The 26,459-nt window shown below is 45.3% G+C and overlaps 1 protein-coding gene across 3 annotated transcripts in view; it reads right to left on the bottom strand.

Annotated features, from left to right (window-relative positions):
* LOC118391052 (zinc finger and BTB domain-containing protein 16-A) overlaps positions 1-26,459 on the bottom strand; it is a 155,848-nt gene that overhangs the window by 56,582 nt on the left and 72,807 nt on the right. For all 3 annotated transcript variants that reach the window (XM_035782023.2, XM_035782025.2, XM_035782024.2), the window contains exon 4: positions 19,574-19,660. In XM_035782023.2, coding sequence (XP_035637916.1) covers positions 19,574-19,660 — 87 coding nt within the window. The remainder of the gene's footprint in view (positions 1-19,573; positions 19,661-26,459) is intronic.

Genomic DNA, 26,459 nt, shown 5'->3' with positions numbered 1-26,459 from the left:
TCCCTACCTCCCTTTTTCTCACTTGGCGCTGACACGGTCTTTCCCAGTGGACAAAAGGCTTTCAGCGCCTCTCTACTGTCACCCCCCTCCCTCCTACTCCTCCCCCTTCAACCTCTAGTCCAATCTGACAGAAACGGGAGTTTGTTTTGTTTTCTGAGACGCCGGGGGAAACAAGAGAAAAGGGGACTAAAGCTGCACGACTACAACAAAAACGGGGGTTTAGGGTGACGCTGGTGAGCTGGTGTGGAAGGGAGATCCCATGGGTGCAGAAAAAGGTAAAGCTAATCATATCTGAATGCGATGGGAGAAGCATGGCCGAATGACTTATAAAGATAAAGGTATTAGGTATAATAGGGATGGCATGCTTCTCCCCCAGCTTAATGTAGGCCTTTGTGGGTCCTAGGATGCTACAAGTATCCCTTTTGTTGGCGCTTCGGTTAAGGGCAATGTACATTTCAAACCTCGCGGCCCAGGGAATGAATGCTGCCTCGAGACAACTGGCTAGCCCAAGTGAAAGCTGTGCTTGTATAACTGCAAAAATGCCTAAATAGACAAAGGAACAGTAATCAATGTGCCTTCCATAATTTGGGAGCCCTTGACCGTATGGGGCAGCGCTCTGTTCGATTGTGCGCGTTTTTGGCGTAAACAACTGAATAAAAATGTGAAACGCAAGGATCATCGGATCCATTTTATTTGCCATTTGTCTCAAGACTGCAGTTAAAGCGCAAACAGACTTCTTTGTTCCACACACAGGGTCAAATGAAGCACTCGGGGGAGAGAGAATGAGAAAGAGGAAAGAGAGAGGGATGGATTGGTCCGAGTCCCTGCCCCGTCTCTCCCAACAGTTGACAGAAGGTTGACCGTCTCAATTAAGCCGGGCCATTTTACTAATGATCTCTGAAACATGTTGATTTAGAGAGCGGTACAGCCCTGACCTTGAAGCCAAACAGCAAACAGCACAACGCTCAACAAGTCTTTGTGAGGGAAGAAAATACTTTATTTATAGATCAGCTGAGTGTCGATCAAGCCGCAGCATCAGGAAGAGGGCCCCTTGGAGGTGGGTGGGGGCTGGGGAGCGCTTTTGAAGAACTAATACAGCATTCTGCCTCAATCTCTCCAACCACCCTTTTAATTCCATTAGAAAGGAAATTGATTTGGGTTGGCTCTTAGCGGCCACAGAAGACCAGTTTGTCTCTCGCTCTCTTTCACACACACACACACACACACACACACACACACACACACACACACACACACACACAGACACACACACACACACTAGCAGGTGGAAATGGTCAACGGAAAAACAATAATTTAAGTGGGTTAGCCAGGAAGATGTGAATGTATTCGTTATTTTCAAAACTAAATTTGGCGTTATGGGACGAAGGCAGAGGACAGGCAGTCGAGATGGAGCCCAAGGCTTTCAAAGTTGATGTGCCTACATGATCTATAATCAATCTCTTTAGGGGGACTCGGAAGAAGAAAAAGCACCCGTACGCACACAGTCCGTTAAGGGTTCCCTCCTTTCATTTGTGTGAAATCTAATGAATGTACTTCTTCATATTAGTGGAGACACTCATCCTTGTTTATCCCTGGGAGATAACACCTGTCAGTCTGACAAAACGCTGGGAATTCATCTAAAAACAGATGTTACTATCAAAACATCTCATCTACAACCATCCATCTCAAGTCAGCACAGGCCTTCGGCATGAGTGACGTCAGTCTGACAAGAATTTGGTCTCATAGTGACTGACGAGCTCTATGTAGAACTGTAACTAAGAACAAGTCTGACTTTACTTGTCCTTCTAGTGTAGCTATAGATGTACAGCTGGGACGAAAATATATATTGCAAAATCCATATCGCGATAAATTGACTAAACTGATACGATAATGATAAATCGAACGATAAGTTTAACAATGTGCACAACAGTTAAAAAAAAAAAAATCCATGGGGCGACTCCCGTGGCGGGTCGGGCGCAGCGCACAATGACACGGTTTCCAGGTGCATGGTGTTTCCTCCGACACATTGGTGCGGCTGGCTTCCGGATTAAGTGGGCGTTGTGTCAAGAAGCAGTGCGGCTTGGTTGGGTTGTGTTTCGGAGGACGCACGGATCTCAACCTTCGCCTCTCCCGAGTGAGTTGCAGAGATGAGACAAGACTAACTAAGAATTAGACACCACGAAATTGGGGAGAAAAAGGAATGAAAAAATGGCTGTGGCTGTGGAAAATTAATATAATTTTGAATTAATTTCATAAACAAACAATTAATTTTGTTTACGTGGAAAGGTTTTGAGATGTGTCTATTAAAAAAGGATAGTTGTTATTGTTGCATTAAGTTGTGATTTACAATTCATTCAAGGACAACCTTTGCACCTTGAATGGCAAGTAATGGTAATTATAGTATAGAAACCAACAACTGTCCAGAGGCATTAGTCTCAGTGTGTGTGTGTGTGTGTGTGAGATCGGAGCGTCAGTAGGGCTAGACGGACAATCATGCTTCCTGCCTATCATGACAATGTGAACAGGCAAGGATCTCATACCAACGAGTCTCTCAATGGGCTGCCTAATAGAGACCGGAATTATCATGCATAGCATAACTTGACAAACATAGGCTTGGTGGAAGTGCACTTTAAATCAATATCGCCAGACAGATTTTATCAGAAATGGTATTATAGCCGATTAAGATCTTCTCTTCACTGTGAAGTTACAAGGCTGTCGACCCCACATTCAAAAGGTAGTTCAATTAGCCATTTGCAGCGCAGAGCGTCTGGCAGCCCAGAGTAAAGAGGCATGTTTCAAAGGGATATCAAAGTGAGCCGAGAGACTCGGCGAGGCAAAGAAACCCTGTCAAGAACGCTACAGCTTTGTATCCAAGTGAGCAACAAGTAAGGTCCTATAGAACTGATAATGCCATAATAGGCCTGGAGTTCACAGGGGCAGTTTCTGAGCACTGGTTTCTGAGAAACCTGTGTATGTAATCCTCATGAATTGCCAAAACACTTAAAAAGTGAACATGTGGACACCCCTTCAAATTTGTAGATCCAGCTACACTTGTTGCTGACAGGTGTAGCCATGCAATCTCCATAGACAAACACTGCCAGTAGAATGGCATTACTGAAGAGCTTAGTTTCAACGTGGCACTGTCATAGGATGCCACCTTTCCAACAAGCCAGTTAGTCGAATTTCTGCACTGCTAGAGCTGCCCCTGTCAACTGTAAGTGCTGATATTGTGAAATGGAAACGTTTAGGAGCAACAACGGCTTGGCCCGTGAAATGGTAGGCCACACAAGCTCACAGAACGGGGTTGCAACACTCACTACCAAGTTCCAAACTGCCTCTGGAAGCAACGTCAGCACAATAACTGTTGATCGGGAGCTAATGAAATGGGTTTCCAAGGCCGAGCAGCCGCACAAAAGCCTAAACCATGCGCAATGCCAAGCGTCGGCTGGAGTGGTACAAAGCTCGCCGCCAATGGACTCTGGAGCAGTGGAAACGCATTCTTTGGAGTGATGAATCACACTTTACCATTTGGCAGTCTGTTGGATGAATCTGGGTTTGGCAGATGCTAGGAAAATAATACATGCCTGAATGCATAGTGCCAACTGTAAAGTTTGGTGGAGGAGGAATAATGGTATGGGGCTGTTTTTCATTATTTGTGCTAGGCCCCTTAGTCCCACTGAAGGGAAATCTTAACGCTACAGCATACAATGACATTCCAGATGACTTTGTGCTTCCAACTTGGTGGCAACAGTTTGGGGAAGGCCCTTTCCTACTTTCAGCATGACAATGCCCCCGTGCACAAAGCGAGGTCCATACAGAAATGGTTTGTTGAGATCAGTGAGGAAAAACTTGACTGGCCTGCACAGAGTCCTGACCTCAACCTCATCGAACACATTTGGAATGAATTGGAACGTCGACTGCGAGCCAGGCCTAATGGCCCGACATCAGTGCCCGACCTCACTAATGCTCGTGGCTGAATGGAAGCAAGTCCCCGCAGCAATGTCCCAACATCTAGTAGAAAGCCTTCCCGGAAGAGTGTAAGCTGTTATAGCAGCAAAGGGAGGGCCAAGCTCCATATTAATACCAATGATTTTGGAATGAGATGTTCGATGAGTAGGTGTCCACATCCATTTGGTCATGTAGTGTCTATTTCAGCCACGGGCTTTAAGAATGCCAATTGGAAGTCTGAATGCAGACTACTAGTGACAATAATAAAAGGCACTATAATACCTTATAAATACGGTGTCCTCCGATGGTTCATTGATGTGTGCTAATGGATGGAAAATAAGGTCTAAATTAAATAATTATCTATTATAAGGAACATCATTGTCATTCTCCTGAGGTATGGGATATGTCTGGTGTTGCCCTAGATTGCCTAAAAGCAGATAAACAATCCAATTCAATAAATTGGTCCTGCAGGAGAATTATGAGAGCGAGATTAGTGGGAGATAGTCATCGAACTGTAATGATATGAATGAAAAATGGCCCATAAATTCATTTGTGAATTTAAAAAATCACAGAAACTGAAAGGAAAGCGGAAAAACCCTACGGCGAATGCACTGTCTGCATGCAGTTCACCAAACTGCCTCTGAACACCAGGTGGAGCTCTTCCAACTCAACCACCCCACTGTGTTCGCAGTGCCTCGACTCTGCTCCACAAGTGAAGCGAATGCAGGCAGGGGAAGACCTCAAATGACCTCAGAGTTGGAACAGGCTCCAGAAATCCTGGATTTTAATTTTCCCACTTTACTACAGCTGTAATGTGTGTACAATAAAGATACGGATCAGGGGCTGAAGATTAGCCTATAGAAAGTAGGTTCGGGGGGGGGGTCAGGAGTTTGTTGCGCTGCACTAAAAGTCACTGAAGGGGATAGGAAAATACCAGATTATTCCAGTCAATGAGTGAGAGTTGCTACTCTGCCAAAGCCTCAAAACAGAGGCTAAATGGGGATAATTGAATCTGCCTTGTATTGGAAACATCGCTCAGACAGCAATATTGGAGAAACAGCTCAAAGCCCAACCTTACAGATGTTTACAGCAGATATTATGATATCAATGTATTCAGTGTTTTTACAGAGTGACTCAACCACCTAACCTGTCGCTCTGACGTTTCAGTCTCTCCCTCCTACCTTCTCCGTCACCTCACATCGAAATGGTATATTGCAATGTGCAGTCAGTCAGTCAGTGATACTTTTAGAGTCCACTCAGACAACCACAGTGTGGGCATCCCCTCTATCCCCCTCTGCAGTCGGTAGTCTCTTCTCCCTGTGGGCCGTAGATCATCTCCGACAGACCCCAGGAAATTACAGCGTGGAGAGGAACTTATCGCGAGGCCAGAGTGGCCGTTATAAATCGCCACACTTTTCAGGGAGTTTGCAGGCACCTTGTAGTAGTGGTCTGCTTGGATAAAAACCTGACCCAGACATACACCAACATACAGATATGGGCCAAAGGGGCAAATGCAAACCCAGATGCAGTTATGCACAAACACATACAGAAAAGTGAGACACCAAAACAGACACTCTGTCCTCACACATTTCAATAAATGTCTCTGAAAGTATTAAGCACACATGCATATAAATGAACTGCAAAAGTTTCAGGATAACACAACCTTTTTAGAAAAACACAAATTAGAAGGTAATGAGTGAAACGTTTAACTGAATACCTAATATTTCAATAAAAAGGGAACCTAACCAGTAAGTGGACAGGCCTTGCATTCTGGTGTGAACTGTTATTTTTTTAAGACTTGTGCCCTTTCACCTGGCCCCAAGCCCTAGCCCAGGGTTAAAGTATAATCCAGGTCCTGTGACTACAAAGGCTGGCCCCTGAGGGCCAAGGATTGGCACATTTTTTGAATTGCACTGTCATCTTGAGCCCCGACCGACTGCACATCAAAGGATTACATGGCCAGCCCTCTTCCTTCCACTTGTGTTAAGACAGCAAATGGCCAAACCAATTCCGTCTTCTTCTCTAAAGCATTAAATAAATTGGACTTGCTTTTGGAGAGGAACATTTTGCTTGGGTGAGGAGAGTATGATCTCAGAGAACTTTCAGAATAAACCGCTATCAAATTAAACGGAAACCCGACTATTGGAAATTCACAAAGTTTGTTTTTAGATGTTTTATGTCAGCTCTTATCTTTGAAAATATTAATCTTAAAAGACTAAGTCTCAATATCATTGCTGCTAAAAACGTTCCATAACAGTTTTTGTGCTTTTAACAGCCTTGTAACTCGGCCTTAAATTCCACATTTTGTTTTATAGATTTTCTGTCAATAACGTTTAAAAGAAAAGCACCCTTTGAATTTAAGACCAATTCGCTCGGTTTAAGAGCGGCTTAAATTGATGTTCCCTCCCCCATTTTCACAGGGTGAAGAAGAAGATAAAGAAGAAGGAGAAAAACGTTTTTTGTGAGGCTTCTCTCCTGGCGCGCCACTGTACAAAAGGAAGCAGATTTGCGGAGGAGATGAACCCTGACCTCTAAGCCGCTGAAAGGTCCTCAAAGGCCCAAATACCACCTAATCAATCACATTCCAGGAGCAGTGGTCAGCGGGCCGTGTGGTCGGACTGTAAACGGACACCGGGCCCTGGAAGGGGGGCTTCTAGACTGAACCCCCACCGCCACTTCACTCCAGCCCTCGGAATTCCATGGGGGGCTGTTTCTCTCCCTTCTGGCTGGGGGATCAATTGGGGCCAGAGTGGACACACCAACAGGCATTCATAGTCTAGAAATGAAACTAAACAATGAGCCACTAGCTAACACCCTCCCTTTTTTCTCTTACTTTCCCTATTTCTTCTTTGATGCTGTGGATTCCAGATAAATAAAAACTAAAAGGAAAAGCAGCAGTGACATAGGAGTTGAAACTGGACCAAACGAGGCTATATTGAATTAAGAACCCAGAGCAAAGGTTTACCAGTAATGACAAGCCCCACAAAATTGCTAATTAAATGTACAGCATTCTAGAGGAATGGATAATCAGGTAGAAGCGCTGACTCACTCACAAAGCCAACACCTGTGCAAATAGACAAAGCCCTTATCCAACCAGTTAGGATTTCCAAACACCAGAATAACCATCTGACAACATTCTTGACACAGAAAAAAACACAATTTCACCTACAAACTCAGAAAATGTACCCCTCCCTTTCTTTTTCAGGAATTAACACTGAGCCTTTATCTAGCTTTAGCGCCATTTCATTTTGTGGAGTTTCTGTGACTTGTTAAAGGCCTGACCAGGTTCCATCTATCAAAACAATCCTGCTCCTCTGAAATCTTCTATTAACTGATAAGAACCAGGCCCTCCATGGGAGTAATGGGTCCCACCTGAATTCCCACTTCGCACTGTCATCCACCATCGAGGGAAAACTAGTCCCTTCCGCTGAGGTACAATGCCTCCACATTCCACTCTTTCTCTGCTTCCGTTTCTGTCAGACTCTGGTAAAAAAAAGTCACACAGCATTTCTGTGAGAGATTTAGGCTATGATCCTGAGTCACTCCAGTCACACAGCATTTCTGTGAGAGATTTAGGCTATGATCCTGAGTCACTCCAGTCCACAGCATTTCTGGGAGATATTTAGGCTATGATCCTGAGTCACTCCAGTCCACAGCATTTCTGGGAGAGATTTAGCCTATGATCCTGAGTCACTCCAGTCCACAGCATTTCTGGGAGATATTTAGGCTATGATCCTGAGTCACTCCAGTCCACAGCATTTCTGGGAGAGATTTAGCCTATGATCCTAAGTCACTCCAGTCCACAGCATTTCTGGGAGAGATTTAGGCTGTGATCCTGAGTCACTCCAGTCCACAGCATTTCTGGGAGAGATTTAGCCTATGATCCTGAGTCACTCCAGTCCACAGCATTTCTGGGAGAGATTTAGCCTATGATCCTGAGTCACTCCAGTCCACAGCATTTCTGGGAGAGATTTAGACTGTGATCCTGAGTCACTCAAGTCCACAGCATTTCTGGGAGAGATTTAGCCTTGAGTCACTCCAGTCCACAGGCTGTGCTGTCCACAGCATTTCTGGGAGAGATTTAGGCTGTGATCCTGAGTCACTCAAGTCCACAGCATTTCTGGGAGAGATTTAGGCTATGATCCTGAGTCACTCCAGTCCACAGCATTTCTGGGAGAGATTTAGCCTATGATCCTGAGTCACTCCAGTCCACAGCATTTCTGGGAGAGATTTAGGCTGTGATCCTGAGTCACTCCAGTCACACAGCATTTTGTCAGACTTTGACAAACGCCAGCAATACCCATATTTCAGAGTCACAGTAATATGATTTAATAGGAAAAGCACAAGCGCATCTGGCTTGAAGAGCGGCCCATCTCACTGAGTCTATGGGCCTAATGCCAACACAGAGTAGAGATTTACCGAGGTTAAGCCACCATAATCAATATGACACTGTTAAGTGCACTTTGATTGTGCAGTGCACATTGGAGATGGACATACCTTGGTGCTCCCCCTGGTCTGCAGCTGAGCATTCTCCAAGCCTAAACTGGCTTTTGAATGTCATTGTTCCGGGGACATTAACTTTTATATGATTTGATGAGATGGACAAAGAGAGGATGCTGCGGCCATCTTAAATTGTATTGCTCCTCGCACCATTAGAGTCCAGTCGATTGGCCGGGGGGAGCTAAGGTTTGTGTAATCACACACACCACACACCATCCCATCACAGAACACAGGTAGCGAGCGACGGTGAGCGGCTAAATTGGCCAGTGTGAAACTCATGTCACTAGGCAACCAGATCTGATGGTTCCTTTGTGCGGGGTGAAAGGTTGGAAGTGCTCACACTAATCTCCCCGCTTCACAATTAAATAACAGAAGAGCCATTTCAAACCCCCTCTCCACTTTGTGGCGACAACAGCAAAAAAAGAAAGCAAGTCAACCCCCATCTCTCCTCTACCAATTCCTTCTGTGCTAATCGAAAAGTATTTGCACTGTAAATTAAACGTGGCCTCTTGCGTCACTGTTTTTTTTTACACGATGAAACGCTTCTAAAGAATCCTCAAACGGCTCAAATCTAATTCTGCAGGAAAATTGACTCCCAATACCGCTGTGGACAAAAGGGCCTTGGTTATTGTGATGGCCAGGCAGGCCTCTGTTCCTTCTCCGGCAAAACCTTCCCTATTCAAAGCCCCCACGCCACAAGGGTAATATGTGGCAGGCATATTTCAAGGTGGGAAACCGAGACAAACAGGAAGACAGCCAGGCTACAGTGTTGTGAATGTTAAATCTGGGGGAGTTAATGCGTGTTGGAGACAGGATGGGCTGCTGGGGTCATATTGTAACGTGCTGAGAGACATCTCCGAGAGCGAGGGGGTTTGGCGTCCAGATTGCCAGCTTCTCCAGCTTCCTGCTGGCTTTCTTTTACGGAGCGTGAATCGCCGAACCTCCGGGAGTCCATAATCTCTCCTACGAAACTTTCTCGCCAACAATGTGCCATAAAGCCCGCTTGTACCGAGCGATTCTCCCCGACTGCTCCGCCAAACGGATTCTGATATCCCAATTTGCTGCCAGATCTCCCCCTTCTACAACAGGCTCTTCCTTCACTACCCCCAAAACTGTGTTGTTCCCCATGTTCCCGTGGCGATGCCACAATGCCACCACGACACCTTCTAAGCCGTGACCCAGAGGCTAGAGAACGGAGAGGCCCAGTTGGATACTTCTCACTGGCTGGGGTAGGTGGTGGAAGGAGGCTGTGTCGGTGCACACACACACACACTGCCCCTCGCATAGATGCCTCAAAATGCACGAGGCACAGTCAATAAACGCACAACTCATTGTGGGAATTTACACTTGGCCTAAAGGCTAAACATTCCTGCCACGGCAGATGATTACTTCTGGGTGTTGGCCTGCCGCCGTCCCACCGCATGGTATCCATCAGGCCGGCTGAGCATCCCTACGCCTGGAAAACTCATTTATATCCTATCAGGGGAAAAATTTGTTTGGAGAGGGGAGCAGAGAGAAAAAAACAGGGAGAAGAAGAAGAGACCGTAGTCTAGGTCTGCACTTGATTTAATTTGGTCAATGACTCAGACCACTTGTACACTTCTTATTTTGGGAAGTGAGTGAGCGAGATGGAGGGAGAAAAAAAAGTTCTGTCTAGGAGAGCAGAGAGAAGAGGAGCGTTGCGTTTAAGGCCTTTTTAGGGCTGCAGAAGAGGTTGATAGATCCACTATTAAAATGTGTATTTGTTTATGTGTATCCCCATTAGCTTTTGCAGAAGCAGCATCTACTCCTCCTGGGGTCCAGAAAAAACACAACACACTGGTACACTGATAGACAAGGACAGTCACACACATTACAAATACAACGATATTCAAACAAAATAAAGAATAAAACTTTTTAAAAACTGTGTGTCCCCTCCCAGTCCCCGCCGTTCCAAGAGACCTTTCATCTTTTTTTTAAAGGTAATTCTGCTGTTTGGGTAATTGGAGATGGAAGGGAGTCACAGACCGTGGCTCTGTATAATAGTGTGTTGCTGTATTCGTTTTGGACTTGGGGACTGTGGAGAGACCCCTGGTGGCATGTATTGTGAGGTATCTATGGGTGTCGGAGCTGAATGTTATTTGATTATACTGACAATCTGGAATTTTCAGCACAGTAATACTTCTGATAAAAACTAGAAGAGAAGCAGCTAAGTCACCTCAACCTGGAAAGACTGGCTTGCATTTTGTTGATGTTAGTTCTGTATATGTGTTACAGGGTTAGTTATGTTTTCACTTGACACTGCAGAAATATGTTTTTGATGTTTATGTATTCCTATTTGTTGAATGAATTTACATATCAGTAAGGTGTTATGCCATTGGTCATACATGCAGATAGAGGGAGACCGCAAACTTAAATTCTTCCCAGTCTGATATGGACAGGCAAGTGGTACAGTAGGTCACACTCTGAAACGTCTATTTTCATATCTACAATGTGTACTATGTTACATGTTCTGATGTGTATATATTTCTGTTTTAGTCATTTAGAAAACTCTTTTCCAGACCGACTTACAGGAGCAATTAGGGTCTAGTGCCTTGCTCAAGGGCCCATCAACATTTTTCACCTAGTTGGTTAGGGGATTGGAACCAGCGACCTGCGGTTACTGGCCAAACCACTTAACCACTAGACAACGTGTGTGCTATCCTGGGATCTGTTTTTTTATGTTATTGCAGTAAGAGATGAGTTAGCATGCACCTCTAATTGTAGTGGCCACATTAGCTCCCTGCTAATTCACTTATTTCCATGCTAACAGACCAATCACAAATCTACAGCCATATGGTTGTCCTGCACATCTAATGTGCTTCTTTGTGTCTATAGTCAGGTACTTACGTTTGTTGTATTTTGTACTATTTTTGTCACGGTTATGATGTTTGATTACAAAATGACCCGTCTGATATTGACACGCAAGCGAATAAACATCCGTCAACTGGGCTCGACTGGCTGGACAGAGTTACAAAGTACAATCACATCTGTTACACTGGTGACGAGACTTTGCGTCTTTGCTGGACATCTGTTACATGTGCAGTTACGGGCAAGACGTACTGCTCACTTTTGAGCCAGTTGCAGCTTTGCTGGGTCTTCCTTTGATGGGACAAGCCTAGAGCCTGAACAACTAGTGTATTTGATGTGTCAAAAAACACAACTATTTTTTAGAACAAACATACCCAACCCATCTTCACAATAACTTTGTCAATATGACTTGACCATCCAATGTTAAACCAAGGAGTTTATTTATTTTTATTCAACTAAGCAAGTCAGTTAAGAACAAATTCTTATTTACAATGATGACCTACCCCAGCTAAACCCTAACCCGGAGGACGCTGGGCCAGTTATGCGCCGCCCTATGGGACTCCCAATCACGGCCAGTTGTGAATCGAACCAGGATCTGTAGTGACACCTCTAGCACTGAGATGAAGTGCCTTATACCACTGCACCACTCGGGAGCCCATGAAAAGTTCAGCTTCCTCAACTTGCTCAATGGTCACACACTTTTTACACAATTCCAGATGAGATTTAGGTCTTTGAGACTGTTTTGAACCAAATACAATGCTTTTAGTTGTAGAAGTATTTAAAACCAGTGCATTATTAAATCACCCATTCTGATACTGGCTCCTTATTTAGAATGTCAGTGACCTCACTGGCTTTGGGTGCTGACATGTAGAGAGTGGAATCATCTGAAGACATAGTCATTCTAGCATCTTGTAAGACCGGTGTCAAGTCATTTAGAAAAATAGAGAAGAGTAATGGCCCAAGGCAACTGCAATAACACAGATTCAGACAGACAGTCAGCTGAAAGATTTCTTTAACTGCACTTTAGCAAATGTTACCCATACTGCATAGCACAACTGTTTTAACTGGGACAGTGGGAGGTTTGGGTTTCAATGCTTGGCCTATGTCACCTGTTAAACTTCTCCCGCAAAGTCAAATGACCCTGACGTATTCTCACTCGCTTTCAGTCTTTTCACTTATCAAGAGCTTTCACACAGGATGATGAATGAAAAAGGACTGGGCAAAACTAGAGAAGGTGAAAACAAAATGGGAATGGTTGAGTTCTGATTACCAGTAACATCAAAAGGAGATTCTCCTCTTTCAATCAGAAGGGGGTCAGTCTGGGTGAGCCCATTCTTGTGGTATATTTAGGAGATACAGTATCCCTCCCTCTGAACCCTGTGACCTTCGGTGGGAACCAGGCATCACCTGGGAGGAAGGACCATCAAGGGGACCAATCCCAGCCTCTCTACAGTGACGGACAGTTTAGCCGTCACATCAACTGTCACTCCGGGTCTCACAAGGACACATATCTCTGCATTACACCTGATGACCAAACAGGGGACAAATACTATTACATCAGCCAAAAGTGTCCGTGCAATTCATAGTGGTTTATAAGGACACAAAAATCTACACAATACATACACAGTACACTTTTATGACAACTATGCCTCAATAGGGTACTATGAAGGGACAAAGACATTTGCTACAAGTGCACTCCACTGTGGTTTACAATACGATACCTGCGTCGACCCTGAGTGCCCTCCACGGGAGGGAGTCAGACATACAAATGGGTAATCTGCCGGAGTGAAGGACAGCTTGCTCAATAATGAATGGCTAGTGAAATATGGTGGCTAGCGTCTAGCCATGCTCATCAGCATTACTGCGCACCTGATGACCACAGCAGGGGGGCATTCATGACGCTAACGCGACAATCAAAAATGAAACGCTACCCAATAACCTTCATGTACCTCCAGTTACTATTTCTAGACTGTTTGTGCTGAATAAACGTGGTTAATGTCGGTGTGGTAATACATCTATTTATTCAAACCTTGATTTCCACATAAACACGGCAGAATTTAAGATCTTTCAGGCAAACAGAAACGCTTCATACCAAGGCTATGTGGGAAGCACACGCACGCACTATCCATTGTGGCTCTAATGCTCACTGACAACTTAATAACGTCACAATTAACTAAATGCTAAACAGACGCTCCCATTCACCTAATGTGATTGAGATAATCAACACTTTTGACGTGACCCCTGTGCACCGGTGGCAACGGTCCAATTTAGGAGAGTCACATGGGAAGGGTGTGTGTGGGGACTGATTGGGAGGCCACCAGTGTGAACATTTTCAGATGTGGGAGAGAAAAACAAAGTAGGGGTGGGAGGGAAAGCGAGAGAAAGAAGGAAAGAGGCCTCATGGTTTATTTTCTCCCTGTGCCATAACACAGGCGTGTTGTCCTCCCTTTTCTCTCACTCACTGTCCAAACTATTTCTGTCTTGAGAAAGAAACTGTTTACTCTGTGGCCCGGTCGCTGGAGTCACGCCGTGTTCCCACCGGCTAAACCCACTGTTGCCTCTCCAAAATGTTTAGCATATTTTCCCTGTAACACAAGACTTAAAAAGGAGGGGAGGAAAAGGGGGGGAGGGATAGAAAAGGAGGGGTAGTCCCTTCTATTATTTAGGGATCTTCACTGAGGAGCGGTCAGAGTGCTTGTCTATAAACATGACTACCACCATCTCATAGAAAACATGTTGCTTGGCCTCCCGAGTGGCGCAGTGGTCTAAGACACTGCATCACAGTGCTAGCTGTGCCACTAGAGATTCTGGGTTCGAGTCCAGGCTCTGTCGCAGGAGACCCGTGGGGTGGCGCACAATTGGCCCAGCGTCGTCCGAGATAGGGGACGGTTTGGCCGGCAGAGGTGTCCTTGTCACAATCGCGCACTAGCGACTCCTGTGGTGGGCCGGGCGCAGTGCACGCTTACACGGTCACCAGGTGCACTGTGTTTCCTGACACATTGGTGCAGCTGGCTTCCGGTTTAAGTGGGCATTGTGTCAAGATCCTCCGATACACAACCCACACTAGTGTATCGGAGGATAAACAGCTCTCGACCTTTGACTCCGAGTCCGTACGGGAGTTGCAGCGATGAGACAAAACTGCAACTACCAATTGGATTACCACAAAATTGGGGAGAAAACAGGGTAAAAACCTCCACCCTGCTTCGCTTCCAAACTTGGACATAATCAGATGAGCTTTCAATGCCAGAAGGTGACATTTGGATAATTTGCATGATCGGCAAAAGCACCCAATTCTAGAGGGGGGCAAAAACTGACAGTGCAGATGTAGATGCATTGATGGCACTCATATTACATCATCAAGCTCAAAAGTCATATCAGGACATGGAATCCCTCTCCTCCTAGTTCAAACCATTAAGATGTGTCTTGTGTGAGAGGGGTGTGTCCTTCAAGCTTGTTGCTAAATGATCAATGTCAGGTGCTATAATGTGATTCCACCAGTGACTTGTGAGGTGGAGATGGAACCCTCCGGAGCTATACGAGAGGTGATATACAGTGCCTTCGGAAAGTATTTAGACCCTTGAATCTTTCCACATTTTGTTAAGTTACAGCCTTATTCTAAAATTGATTAAAAAAAAATTAAACAGCAATGTACACACAATACCCCACGACGACAAAGTGAACAGGTTTTTAGAATTTTTTGCATTTTTATATATTTTTTTTAACCAGAAATTCCTTATTTACATAAGTATTCAGTTCCTTCGATATGACACTCAAAATTGAGCTCAGGTGCATCCTGTTTACATTGATCATCCTTGAAATGCTTCTACAATTTGACTGAATTCCACCTGTGGTAAATTCAATTGATTGGACATGATTTGGAAAGGCACACACCTGTCTATATAAAGTTCCACAGTTGACAGTGCATGTCAGAGCAGAAACCAAGCCACAAGGTCGAAGGAATTGTCCGTAGAGCTCCGAGACAGGATTGTGTTGAGGCACAGATCTGGGGAAACATTTCTGCAGCATTGAAGGTCCCCAAGAACAGCGGCCTCCATCATTCTTAACTCTTCCTAGAGCCACTCCCCAGTAAAAGGCACATGACAGCCTGCTTGGGGTTTGCCAAAAGGCACCTAAAGATTCTCAGACCATGAGAAACAAGATTCTATAGTCTGATGAAACAAAGATTGGACTCTTTGGCCTGAATGTCTGGAGGAAACCTTGCACCATCCCTACAGTGACACATGGTGGTGGCAGCATCATGCTGTGGGGAGGTTTTTCATCAGCAGGGAGACTAGTCAGGATCGAGGCAAAGACGAACTGAGCAAAGTACAGCAAGATCCTTGATGAAAACCTGTTCCAGAGGACTCAAGCTCAGACTGGGGCAAAGGTTCACCTTCCAACAGGACCTTCCTAAGCACACAGCAAAGACAACACAGGAGTGGATTCCGAACAAGTCTCTGAATGTCCTTGAGTGGCCCAGCCAGAGCCCGGACTTGAACCCGATTGAACATCTCTGGAGAGACCGGAAAATAGCTGTGCAGCAAAGCTCCCCATCCAGCCTGACAGAGTTTGAGAGGATCTGCAGAGAAGAATGGGAGAAACTCCCCAAATACAGGTGTGCCATCCTTGCCTGCCTGGTTGGCCTTCTCTCTCTCTACCGCACCTGCTGTCTCTAACTGAATGCTCGGCTATGAAAAATCAACTGACATTTACTGCTGAGGTGCTGACCTGTTGCAACCTCTACAACCACTGTGATTATTATTATTTGACCCTGCTGGTCATCTATGAACATTTGAACATCTTGGCCATGTACTGTTATCTCCACCCGGCACAGCCAGAAGAGGACTGGCCACCCCACAGAGCCTGGTTCCTCTCTAGGTTTCTTCTTAGGTTCTTGCCTTTCTAGGCAGCTTTTCCTAGCCACCGTGCTTCTAGACCTGCATTGTTTGCTGTTTGGGATTTTAGGAGTTTCTGTGTAGCACAAACTTCGGCTGATGTAAAAAGGGCTTCATTTGATTGATTGAAATTGGATTGTAGTGTCATACCCAAGATACGACTCGAGGCTGTAATCGCTACCGAAGGTGCTTCAACAAAGTACTGAGTAAAGGGTCTGAATACTTATGGTAATGTGATATTTCAGTTTTAAATCTTTTATAACTTAACAGACATTTCTTTTGCTTCGTCATTATGGGTATTGTGTGTAGATTGATGAGGGGGAAAAAACACATTTAAAATCAACTTCAGAATAAGGCTGTAACATAAAATGTGGAAAAAGTAAAGGGGTCAGAATGCTTTCCGAAGGCGCTGTAGGTGGGAGTCGGGTTGGGCTGCCCTTAAAAAGGAATTAAGCCAGACCAGGGCAGTAACCTACTGCGTGAACACATACATGCATGTGTTCATACTGTGCATGTTCGGAGTAATGTACATGCATGCACAGGGATATAACCTAACCTAAGCACATACCAACTAACACTAAATATAAAGCCTGTTTCACAAGCAGTGTGAGTCTGAGCGGCTAAAGAAGCACCGTGGCAGCTGATACTTCTGACGTCAACTAGCCAGAAGGGATGCCACAATAGTGCCCATTGAAAGAGCAGCATTACCCAGAAATGGGCATGACTTCAGGGCCAAATATTGTCATTTGAGAACAACAACCCTTGCTGCCAAGCAGCCGCTCAGATAACATCTGGCTTTGATGGTCAACAATGTTTCACCCTCCTATGTTTTCCTCGGTCTGGTGTTCGACCCCTGTGCAAAAACAGTGTTTTATATTTCATTATTATTACAGCCATTACAAAGGAAAATAATAGGTCCCCATTTGCACAATAACTAATATTATCTTTATAAAACAATATTCTTATTTCAAGTCTTACATTCCAAATGTACAGTGCACATGTAAAGAAAAAAAACCCCAGACAGTTTGACAGAGTATTTCAGATGCGGGGGGAGGGGGGGGGGCGATGACTGCGCGAGGGGAATAGGCCTTCGCTCTCTGCCCCTCTGTACCCTCTCTGTCAGCAGGAGTCTGAGACCCGGACATTTACAGCGCCACGTAAAACTCTGGTCATCCTAAACACCACCTCCATGTCGACGGCCATTAACTATTTACATAGCGGGTGCGACACAGTCACACAACCACCGGACTGTGGACCGAGGGGGTAGAAGGTGAGTGGGGAGGAGGAAATCTCTAGCTGTTAAGTAACTGTTTTCTCTGGGGTTGGATGGACACAGCAGCTCTCAGAGGAGCACTTTTCTTACTTTGAAAAAGGTGTATATTACATCTCATTGTGAACTTTGAGTCATTCAAACATTTCTGTATAGCAGAGTGAGAGTAAACAGAACAGGGATTCCTCACCGTTCACTCACCTCTCAATCTCACCTTACATGAGTCATGCTTAATGGAAACGTTGTTCTAAACGGTTTCAAGTATGAGTAATCCCCTTCCTGACAGTGTACAGTAAGTTATGTATTGCCACACAGGCATACACAGAGCCGCACACAAACAGAATAAGGTGACAACCCATTTTCCAGAGCTAGTAAACTGAGTAAAGCTAAGCATATGGGTGAGCATATTGAGGGATGGAGCCGGCGTATCAGCCTAGCCATGCGTTACAGCACATTTTAAAATATAAGCCTGGCGGGCCTCGGGGGAGACTGGCCTCACTGCTGTTCCAATACCTGGCAGGAAGACAAGTCGTGCTGCCCATTTTTCTAGACCAGACTGGAATGCTATATTTAGAGCTGCATTCCTTTCTGCTGGTATGCCTGTCCAATCATTAGCCTTGTTTAACCCCTCTTCACTCAGAGACCCTCGAGTTGGTCAATGCCGCTCCGGAGGCCCCAGCCACTGTCAAATAGGGGGCCTGCTCAAGTGGGGCTAGCCCTGAGACACGAGTGTCAAAAAATGCGGGGCCAACAAGAATGCTCCGGAAAGTTGTTCGAGTCAGGCTTGGATGAGACGTGTCAATGCCTTCATGATACGGGGTGTCACATAGTCCATCCTGATTCTGTTTGGGTATTTTTCTACTGCAGTACACAGAGGAGTCCCCCCCATTTCAAATACAAAACAGAGCATGACTTCCCTGCAGGTTGAGTAACATCACCCTAACAATGGCTAACTCTCAATGAGCACAACAAAACTATATTTACTGAAAAAGTTTCCATTGGAGAAAAAAAAAAAGGAAGAGATAAATGTATCACTTGGGAAGACATTGAGGTTGATATAGTGACAGGAGAACATTGCTTGAATCACATTACCAGTCCATAGTCCTGAAAGAGGATGGCTTGTTGTTTGTTTGGCCAGTCACATAAGTGTGGAGTGATAGAATGGCTGTAACCCAGTAAACCGCGGGTCACACACATCAATGCTACACACCAGAGGTTGTGACCCATCTGACACACTCTGGAGTCCAACAGTCACAACAACCCTAGTCACCCTTCACACAGTATCAAGCAGCGGTGGATCAACACACTGAGTGGAGGGAAACCCGACTCGGGACATATATGACTGAGTGATCTTTGGAATCTGCTGGCAAGACGTCGCCATCCTCATCCTCCTGTCGCTGATGAACCAGACTGGCTTGCCAAGTGAAAGGCAACCCCACCGTCCAGTCCCGTATCGATTACCACTCTGCTTTATTAAAAGGCCTGATATGATCCAGTCCCATCCAGCCAGTGGACGGTCGGTCCCAGGTCTGGGTGTCTCTTCCCTTCCCCCTCTCTGGCATCCAGGCTGTGTCATCAGGCTGAGGGAGCCCATGTGCCAGGGAAGATTCCAGACCCTCACCTTCCACTGGCCACTGTGACGCGAGCCAACCGGCTTATAAACATAACTCAGGGGGGTTCGGCTTTATGCCAGAAGCCATGCATGTGGATATGTTCACCACTGAGTCTTTCTGCTTCGGTCAGCGGCAAGCGCCACAATACATCACCTATTGTAGATACACAGTGGTGTAAAAACAACTAAGACTTAATAATGAGCAACTAGCATTAAGGTCAACTAGCATTAGACGTTACTCAATATACTTCAGACCATTTAGGCACACTAAAATGCATGTGTTTTTTTGGGCCATATTTATAGCTATCAATCTGACCTGTTTCGCCTGAATTGGTTCAAACTTTAAGCTCAAGAGCATACTGTAGACACTTGCACAACAGACACAGACATAGATGGGTGTACAAGACCATGGTGGGAGTGGAGCAACTGTTTCAAAGAGATCACAATCTCCCTAACACACAGAGTGATGGGGGAACATGTGTAAAGCCTTATTGAAGCAGATGCGGGATGTGTTCTTACATGTGTGGATCTGTCTGTGAGCCTCCAGAGCATCCTCCTTCTGAAACTGGGCCCCACACTGGTCACAGACAATGGCCTTCTCACCAGCTGCAACACAGGAGAGGAGACAGGAGGGTGTCAAATATGGATGGTGTTTATAGACCGTATATGAATAGAAAAAGGTGTGTACAGCAGTAGTTATGTAGGATGACATAATATGGTTCCTACAGTGTAGTTGGCTTAACTCTACTTGCGTAGTACAGCATGTGGGGTAGTGCTACATAGCCTTCAGAACAGCCATACCATTTTTGTGTAGTGAAAACATGTATTTAAATTAACAAACTGATACTGCCAAGAGCAGAGCAGAGTGCAGGTTTTTCTTTTAAAGATATCATAAACAACTATTCCCACGCACCTATAACAAGCAAACTCAGATGTATAAGTGATGTTCCTATTTTTGAAAATTGGTATTGACATAGCACTGAATATTACATGAGCCATTGTGTCTGAGCAGCTTTATTAGTGCAGTATGGGAACATGTGCCAACGTTGGGCCTCTTCTCTTCACACTGCACTTCTACAATCCAATTCAGTTCAGTAAACTTGATTTATTCCCCAGCCAGGGACAATAACAAAATAATGTTTATTGAATTGAACTGTATGAGTGCAGCATGAGGAGCAGAGGTATTTATCAAAACACAAACAGGGGGTGCTATGGGAGCACGTCAAGGCTCACTAACTCGCTGTCCTGCTCCACCCAGATATCAAACAGGTGTGTTCGGTGTTCCTGTGTGGTCCTGATCCCAGGACAATGAGAACCCTAAACCAGACCTTGGTTGTTCTGTTCTTGGCATCGTCTCCAAGGGTTACGACACCCTCCGGCAGCAGCAAATCAAAACAGGAAGTTAATTCTCATAACTTTTTTTGGTCTCCGAGATGGAGAGAAACTGGGTGTCGGTTTCGCAACACTATTACAAAACAGCTACACTGTTAGTCTGAGGAAGACAAGTTACACTGAGGCATGATGGACAAGATGGAGTTGTACATTTGCCAGTTACTTATGTAACTTATGTAACTGTTTGAGTGATTGTACTACACCTTAACTGTCATTTCACACACTCACAGCACAAGGCATTAGTTCATATAGCCATTTCTTCTACAGAAATATGGACTTCAGTAGAAAAAAACTTGCCAAAGTAATACCCTTGATTTTCTGCATATTTTAAGGCAACGTATGGCCAGGGATGTTTAATGCAGAGTTGAACATATGGCATAATTTGTCCGTTAAAAGATACTTAACCTTTGGAGAGGGAACCGTGTTCAGGTGAGATAGACAGAATATCACATTTTAAATTTGCATGAATAAAAATCAGCTCCCCCTGCTTCTTCCAGAGCCCAATGGAGATTATTGGATATTATAGGGTCAGGAGTCTTTCCTGGTTGGGTCACATGGTCTAGAACACATGTAGGCAATTAGATTCAGCTGCCAGACAATTTGAGGATGGTCTGGAGGCAGGAACTTAATTATAATAATTTGTAAAATTACCATAATTAAGGCCAAAAAGAGATGATTTTCAAATACAATAATTTCATACCTTGATTACATTGAGACATGATAATGTTTATTTTATTTGCGGGAATACAATAGATTAAAATCCTTTTTATCTGAATTCTTAAGAGATTTTAGTGTCTTTTGACCAAATACAAAAAAAAATAAAAAAATATGAAAAATAAATGTATTATTTATGCCGGTTTTGGCCCGCCGTTCACCTGTTGCCGACCACTGGTCTAGAAAAACTCCTGGCCCTAGCATTGACTATAATGCTTTTTTGACTGCTAGCTTCATTCAATGTACTGTAACCATGAGCAGCCCTCACTAAAAGGCGCCATGAGCCAATTCAATCTTTACCTGGAGGGATCCAGCACAGCGCAGGCTTAGTGAACCGGGGCCCCACAAATGGCACAACACTAACCGCTCCCCAGGGAGGCTGAAGTGTACACCCTGGCACATGGACATAAATCCTTAGAGGAAGTGGCGGCGTGACGCCCGTGTCTTTATGTGGACAAAACCTCCGTGGCACCTTATTGGTGTGGGTCATTACTGTCTGAGTGGGGAGGAGGACCGTTAGAGGGGTCACAGCACCCAGTCAGTCAGCCACCCAGCTGGCAGGCAGGACCTGTTCAGGAGGCCACTGAAAAACCCTAACCCAAATTAAAGTGAAACATTTTCATTCCCTTTCCTACTTATTTTGTCAATAGAAGGCATCTCGTAGCCAGCTAGAGGAGAGGTGAGAGAAACTCCTGCCTGGCACAGTGCCCCCCCTCCCCCGACCCTCTGCCCCGGGTAGTGCCGTGGAAGCACCAACTCTGCGGCTCAAAATAACTGCCTGCCTCTCCAGAGAGAGAAAGAAAGAAGTGGCTATAAAATAATTGTTCTCTAACAACCCTTGCTTCCTCTCTCCTTGGCCTCCCTCCTTCAAGTTGCCACAACCGGGCCCTAACCTGACATAATGGGCCTTGCACAACTGTTGCTTCGAATAACCCAGGGAAAAGGAGGGGGAGTGGGGGTTTGTGCCACGTGCCACGGACGGACACTTTTTGCTTCCTCCTCTGTAATATTGCACAACATATTTTGGCAGCGAGATTTTTTGTGTTTCAAAAGAAACAGAACACTTTGTTTATGGCCTTGCGTGGCGGCCGTGTCGAGAGGAAGCCTCCTCCTCCTTAGGGAGATGGGATATGCAAAAAAACACATTTCCAATTCAGACAGGCATATAATACACACGTGTACATGTGTGAAATAGGACAAATATAAGCACCTACCAAATTATTATTAAAACAAAGTCACGGCACAGATTGGAGGGAGGTGGGGGGGTGGTGGGGGAACTCGAGCTATGCGAAGAGTGGTCGTGGTGGGAGGGCTACAGTGTGTGTTTGTGTAAGGGGGCGGGGGGGGTTACACCTGATTGGAAGTGCCAGTAGCCCACCCCACGGTGTGTCTGTGCTAACCCAATCTAACGGAGCCCATCCGCACCGCCACACACACAGCCTACCCTCAATGTGATCGCATAACTATGCCATTCATCTGCACTTCTCAGACAGAAGATGCAGTTTGTTCCTTTTCTGGAGAGGCAGAGAGAGAGCATGAGAGAAAGAGCGAGAGAGAGAGAGCGAGAGAAAGAGAGAGAGAGAGAAAGGGGGCAGATCGAGAGAGAGAGGGGGGGGGGGTATTTGAGCAGACAAACACAGAAACCAACAAAAACACAGCCTGGCTGTTCGGTGAGCCTACACAAATGGGTTACGCAAGACAGTACACTGGGTGCAAAAAAAAACCCCACACACACACATCCGTCAGAACAATGAGTACAGACACCACGCTCTCCCTTTTTTCCTTTCTCCCTCTCCTCTCCCTTCAGCGGTAACGAGCTGTGCTGTACAGTTTTATTTACACTACCCTCTTATCAGTCACAGAACAGTACGGAGACTGCCAATTGGAAAGGACAGCCCAGAACTGTGTGTTCCCTCGCTCAAGTAGATGTGTACCGCAGGCAGCACATTTTTTATCAACCAAGACGAAAATCCTGGGCCGCAGCCAGGATTCCTCTCAAAACACACACACACACACACGCACACATGAGAGTATTACGCACGCACAGACACGACACACATAGACCAAGGGCACACAGCACTGACTAACAAACATATACAGTAATTTATACAAATAGACATACAGCTACCCATAGACACGTGTAGCACAGACAGACAGACAAAATACTCGGATACTCGGAATTACACGATTGTGTAAGCAAACACTGTACAGTAGATAAGATAAAACTGTTTTCCCTCTTGCAAATCCTGACCATAAGGACATGGGAGAGCGGTTAGCTGGTTTACAATGATATTGTTATCAGCAGGGGGGGAAAACAGAAATAAAAACAGAAAATCTTCAGGCCACATGACAGTTTTATGGTCTACTGCTCAGAACGAGGATGTCTAGAGACGAGGAAAGCAGACAAATATTGACTTGCCGAATGTGAGGGCGTGTGCGTGCACACAGACACACACCAAAGCAGTCTCTGAATTCAAACCCTCAAAATGGATGCGCTTCAGCACAATCAGTCACCCTTGTTTTTCGCTGCTCAAATCTCTTAATCCATTTTGCCTGCAAACCAAATTTGTCTGTCCAGTAGGTCACAGACAGGCTTTTTTCTCCCTCGCCCTCTCTGTTGCTCGCTCTTTCCTCTGTACAATAAAGCTATTTTCAGTGCTCTTGCCTTGGGGAGACTAGGGGCATCTCAGTCCACATAACCCCCCCCCGTCCTGACGTCAGTCAGAGCCTTGTTCAGGCAGTACACTAGTCTGAGCCTCAGCCTTGTCTGGGCCTTTGAAGGCCAGATTGCCTGCCTGCTTGTCATATCAGCCACACTAACTCACATCCTCCCTACCTCCCAATCCTTCCAGCCCACCAAACTACTAGGGCCGGGACGATACTGGTATCGTGATACTTGTTAAAGAAACAAAGCGGATTTAACTTATTTTGGAAAACAGCCCAAACGTTGGAAACAAAACATCATTATGTTGTCATCCAGAGTCAATTATTTATTTTCCGAGCTATAGCACACTATATTTTACATACAGCAGGTTTAAAAAAAGCTGTGCGTTCATTTTTGCCATGGTACAATATTATGATACTGGTATCACAACCCTACAAACTACCTTTCACTCTTCGTCCCCAACACCTTCCCCCTCTCTGCCACAGAGGTGAAAGTTTCCATGTGTTCTCCGGCTTTACCTACTCCCCATTTTGTTCCGGAAGTGGGTTGCTAGACGTTCTTAAGTTATGACATGTTGGCGTGTTCCCCCTCGGTCCGGCGCGCTCGGACACAAAGGCCTCTTAAAGCTTTGGGGAGGAAACATGAGCCGGGCCGGGGAGCGGAGAGAGGACCCACTGGGGCTTTGCTGGTGTGAAGTGGCAGGAAATGAGGACGGGACCTCCTGAAGTCAGTCCGGCTGGCTGCCCCTGTTCCCCCTCTGCTCCCTCCAACACAGGGGCCATTCCTCAAGGAAGACTTCCATTCCTCAAGGCAAAAAGGCCTGATTTGAATAGCCTTGGTCTCCACAATAGACGGAGACCAACTCCTAATGCGGAGGTCAGGCCAGTTTGGGCCAGCTGTCAAAAGCGACCGTTGGAATGACAGAAACAAAATGGCTTGTTAGGGTAAGACAGCTTTCATTTGAATGGTTTGATGTGAGTGGATGCAGTTCTCCCTTTACATTCAAACCAGGTTAATTGAAGCAACACAGACAGGCCACTGGTGCGTAAACGCAGGCCTAAATGTACACCAATGTACAAAAGTCCCATCCACAGTTCAGAAAATGGTGGCCATGATTAGTGGGGGACCGTTTCTATATCAAACATCTCTAGACCCAGAGCTAGTCAGTGTCACTCCCCTGGCCTGGGAAGGTCATGGAATGTTCCAGGACATAAACACTTCTTTGAACTGTTGGAGCTGAGCGATAACCGTTGGATTTGGTTCTTTGGCGAGGGGACGGGAGGCGGCAGCTTTTTTCCATATGAACCTGAGAGTCTGACCACGAGGTGAACCCTCGGCCCCCATGACTATTGCAGGACACAGAAAACCCGCTGGATACAGCAATTGACATGTCTTTACAGTGCTGTAAATGCCTTTATTGCTTAGGAGAAATAGATGGAAGGAAGGGGGGGGCGTTTTCGGTTGTCATTTGCCAGCCTTTATATTTGGCCTGGGGAAAAGATGACTGTGTGAAGCCGGTTCCAACAGACGCCTCTAGATGCCTTTTAACAGTACCAGTCAAAAGAAACAGCCAATGTAAAAGAGTCCAGCCACTAAAAAGCAACCAAAGACCGGGCAACCTGCTATTCAAATGTAACAAAAGACAACAAGCTGTGGCCATAAAAGACAATCATGTGGTGCTGCTGTATTTGAGCCAGTATCGCAAAGATGGCATGAACAATTGGTTCAGAAGCTGTAGAAATGCTGCACAGTTCCTGACAAATGGGTGCTACAGTGTATGCAGTGAAACAAAATGGTCACAGGGCTAGAAAGGGGAAACTGAAACGATGGCAGAGCCTGCTGCATACGCGCTCTCTCCACAAGTCAATAACCTGTAAAGATTTGGCATTTAGGGCCCATTATTTCCTGCTTTCAAGTCACACGTTGTCAAAGGAACTACTGGGTTTATTAAGGCCAGAGTAGAGTTAGGATGCCTGGGGGGTGGGGGCTGTAGGCAACAATTACCTCTGGGACAGTAAATGAGACAGAAAAAGGGAGGGAAAATATTTGTTTTGGGAGGGAAGACGGACAGAAATGTTTAACAGAAGACTTTAAAAATGCACAAATCCGAGATGGTAATAATCCTTTTTCAATGGGATTGTGAGAGTTTCCGTAATACATTGCCAATAGCAAGGGGACTCTATGTACCTGAAGATTTGTTGGTGACAGTAGAACATCACTAATCCAGATTATCCCTTAAAGACGAGAAGTCTGAAATATGTGGACATCTGAAGTGCCAACTAGGAGCACATGGTCGTAGAGCCAACAGAGACAAACTGCCGATATGGCCAAGAAGAGATAATAGGAAATCCAAAAACCAAAACAACTGGAAATGTGGAAAACATGCAGCGTTTAACTACACTCAGGTGCACTGATTTACATACTTGTTTATTTCGTTTGCATCCAAAATGATTTTTCACCCAGTTAAAACACACAAGGTTTTATTGCCTACGAGTTCAAACGGAATGTGATATAAATTATACAAATTCCAAAAGTAAAAGTATTGAGTGAAAAAACTTCACCTTAAATAGTCTTAAAAACCTTCATCTTTGGCCAAGATGTCTGCCAAATGACAAAAGGAGTTTGCTGCTTGCT

The sequence above is a fragment of the Oncorhynchus keta genome, chromosome 12 (assembly GCF_023373465.1).
Source record: "Oncorhynchus keta strain PuntledgeMale-10-30-2019 chromosome 12, Oket_V2, whole genome shotgun sequence".
Lineage (NCBI taxonomy): Eukaryota > Metazoa > Chordata > Actinopteri > Salmoniformes > Salmonidae > Oncorhynchus > Oncorhynchus keta.
Note: the sequence above shows the minus strand (reverse complement) of the source record. Positions and strands in the feature narration are given on the sequence as shown.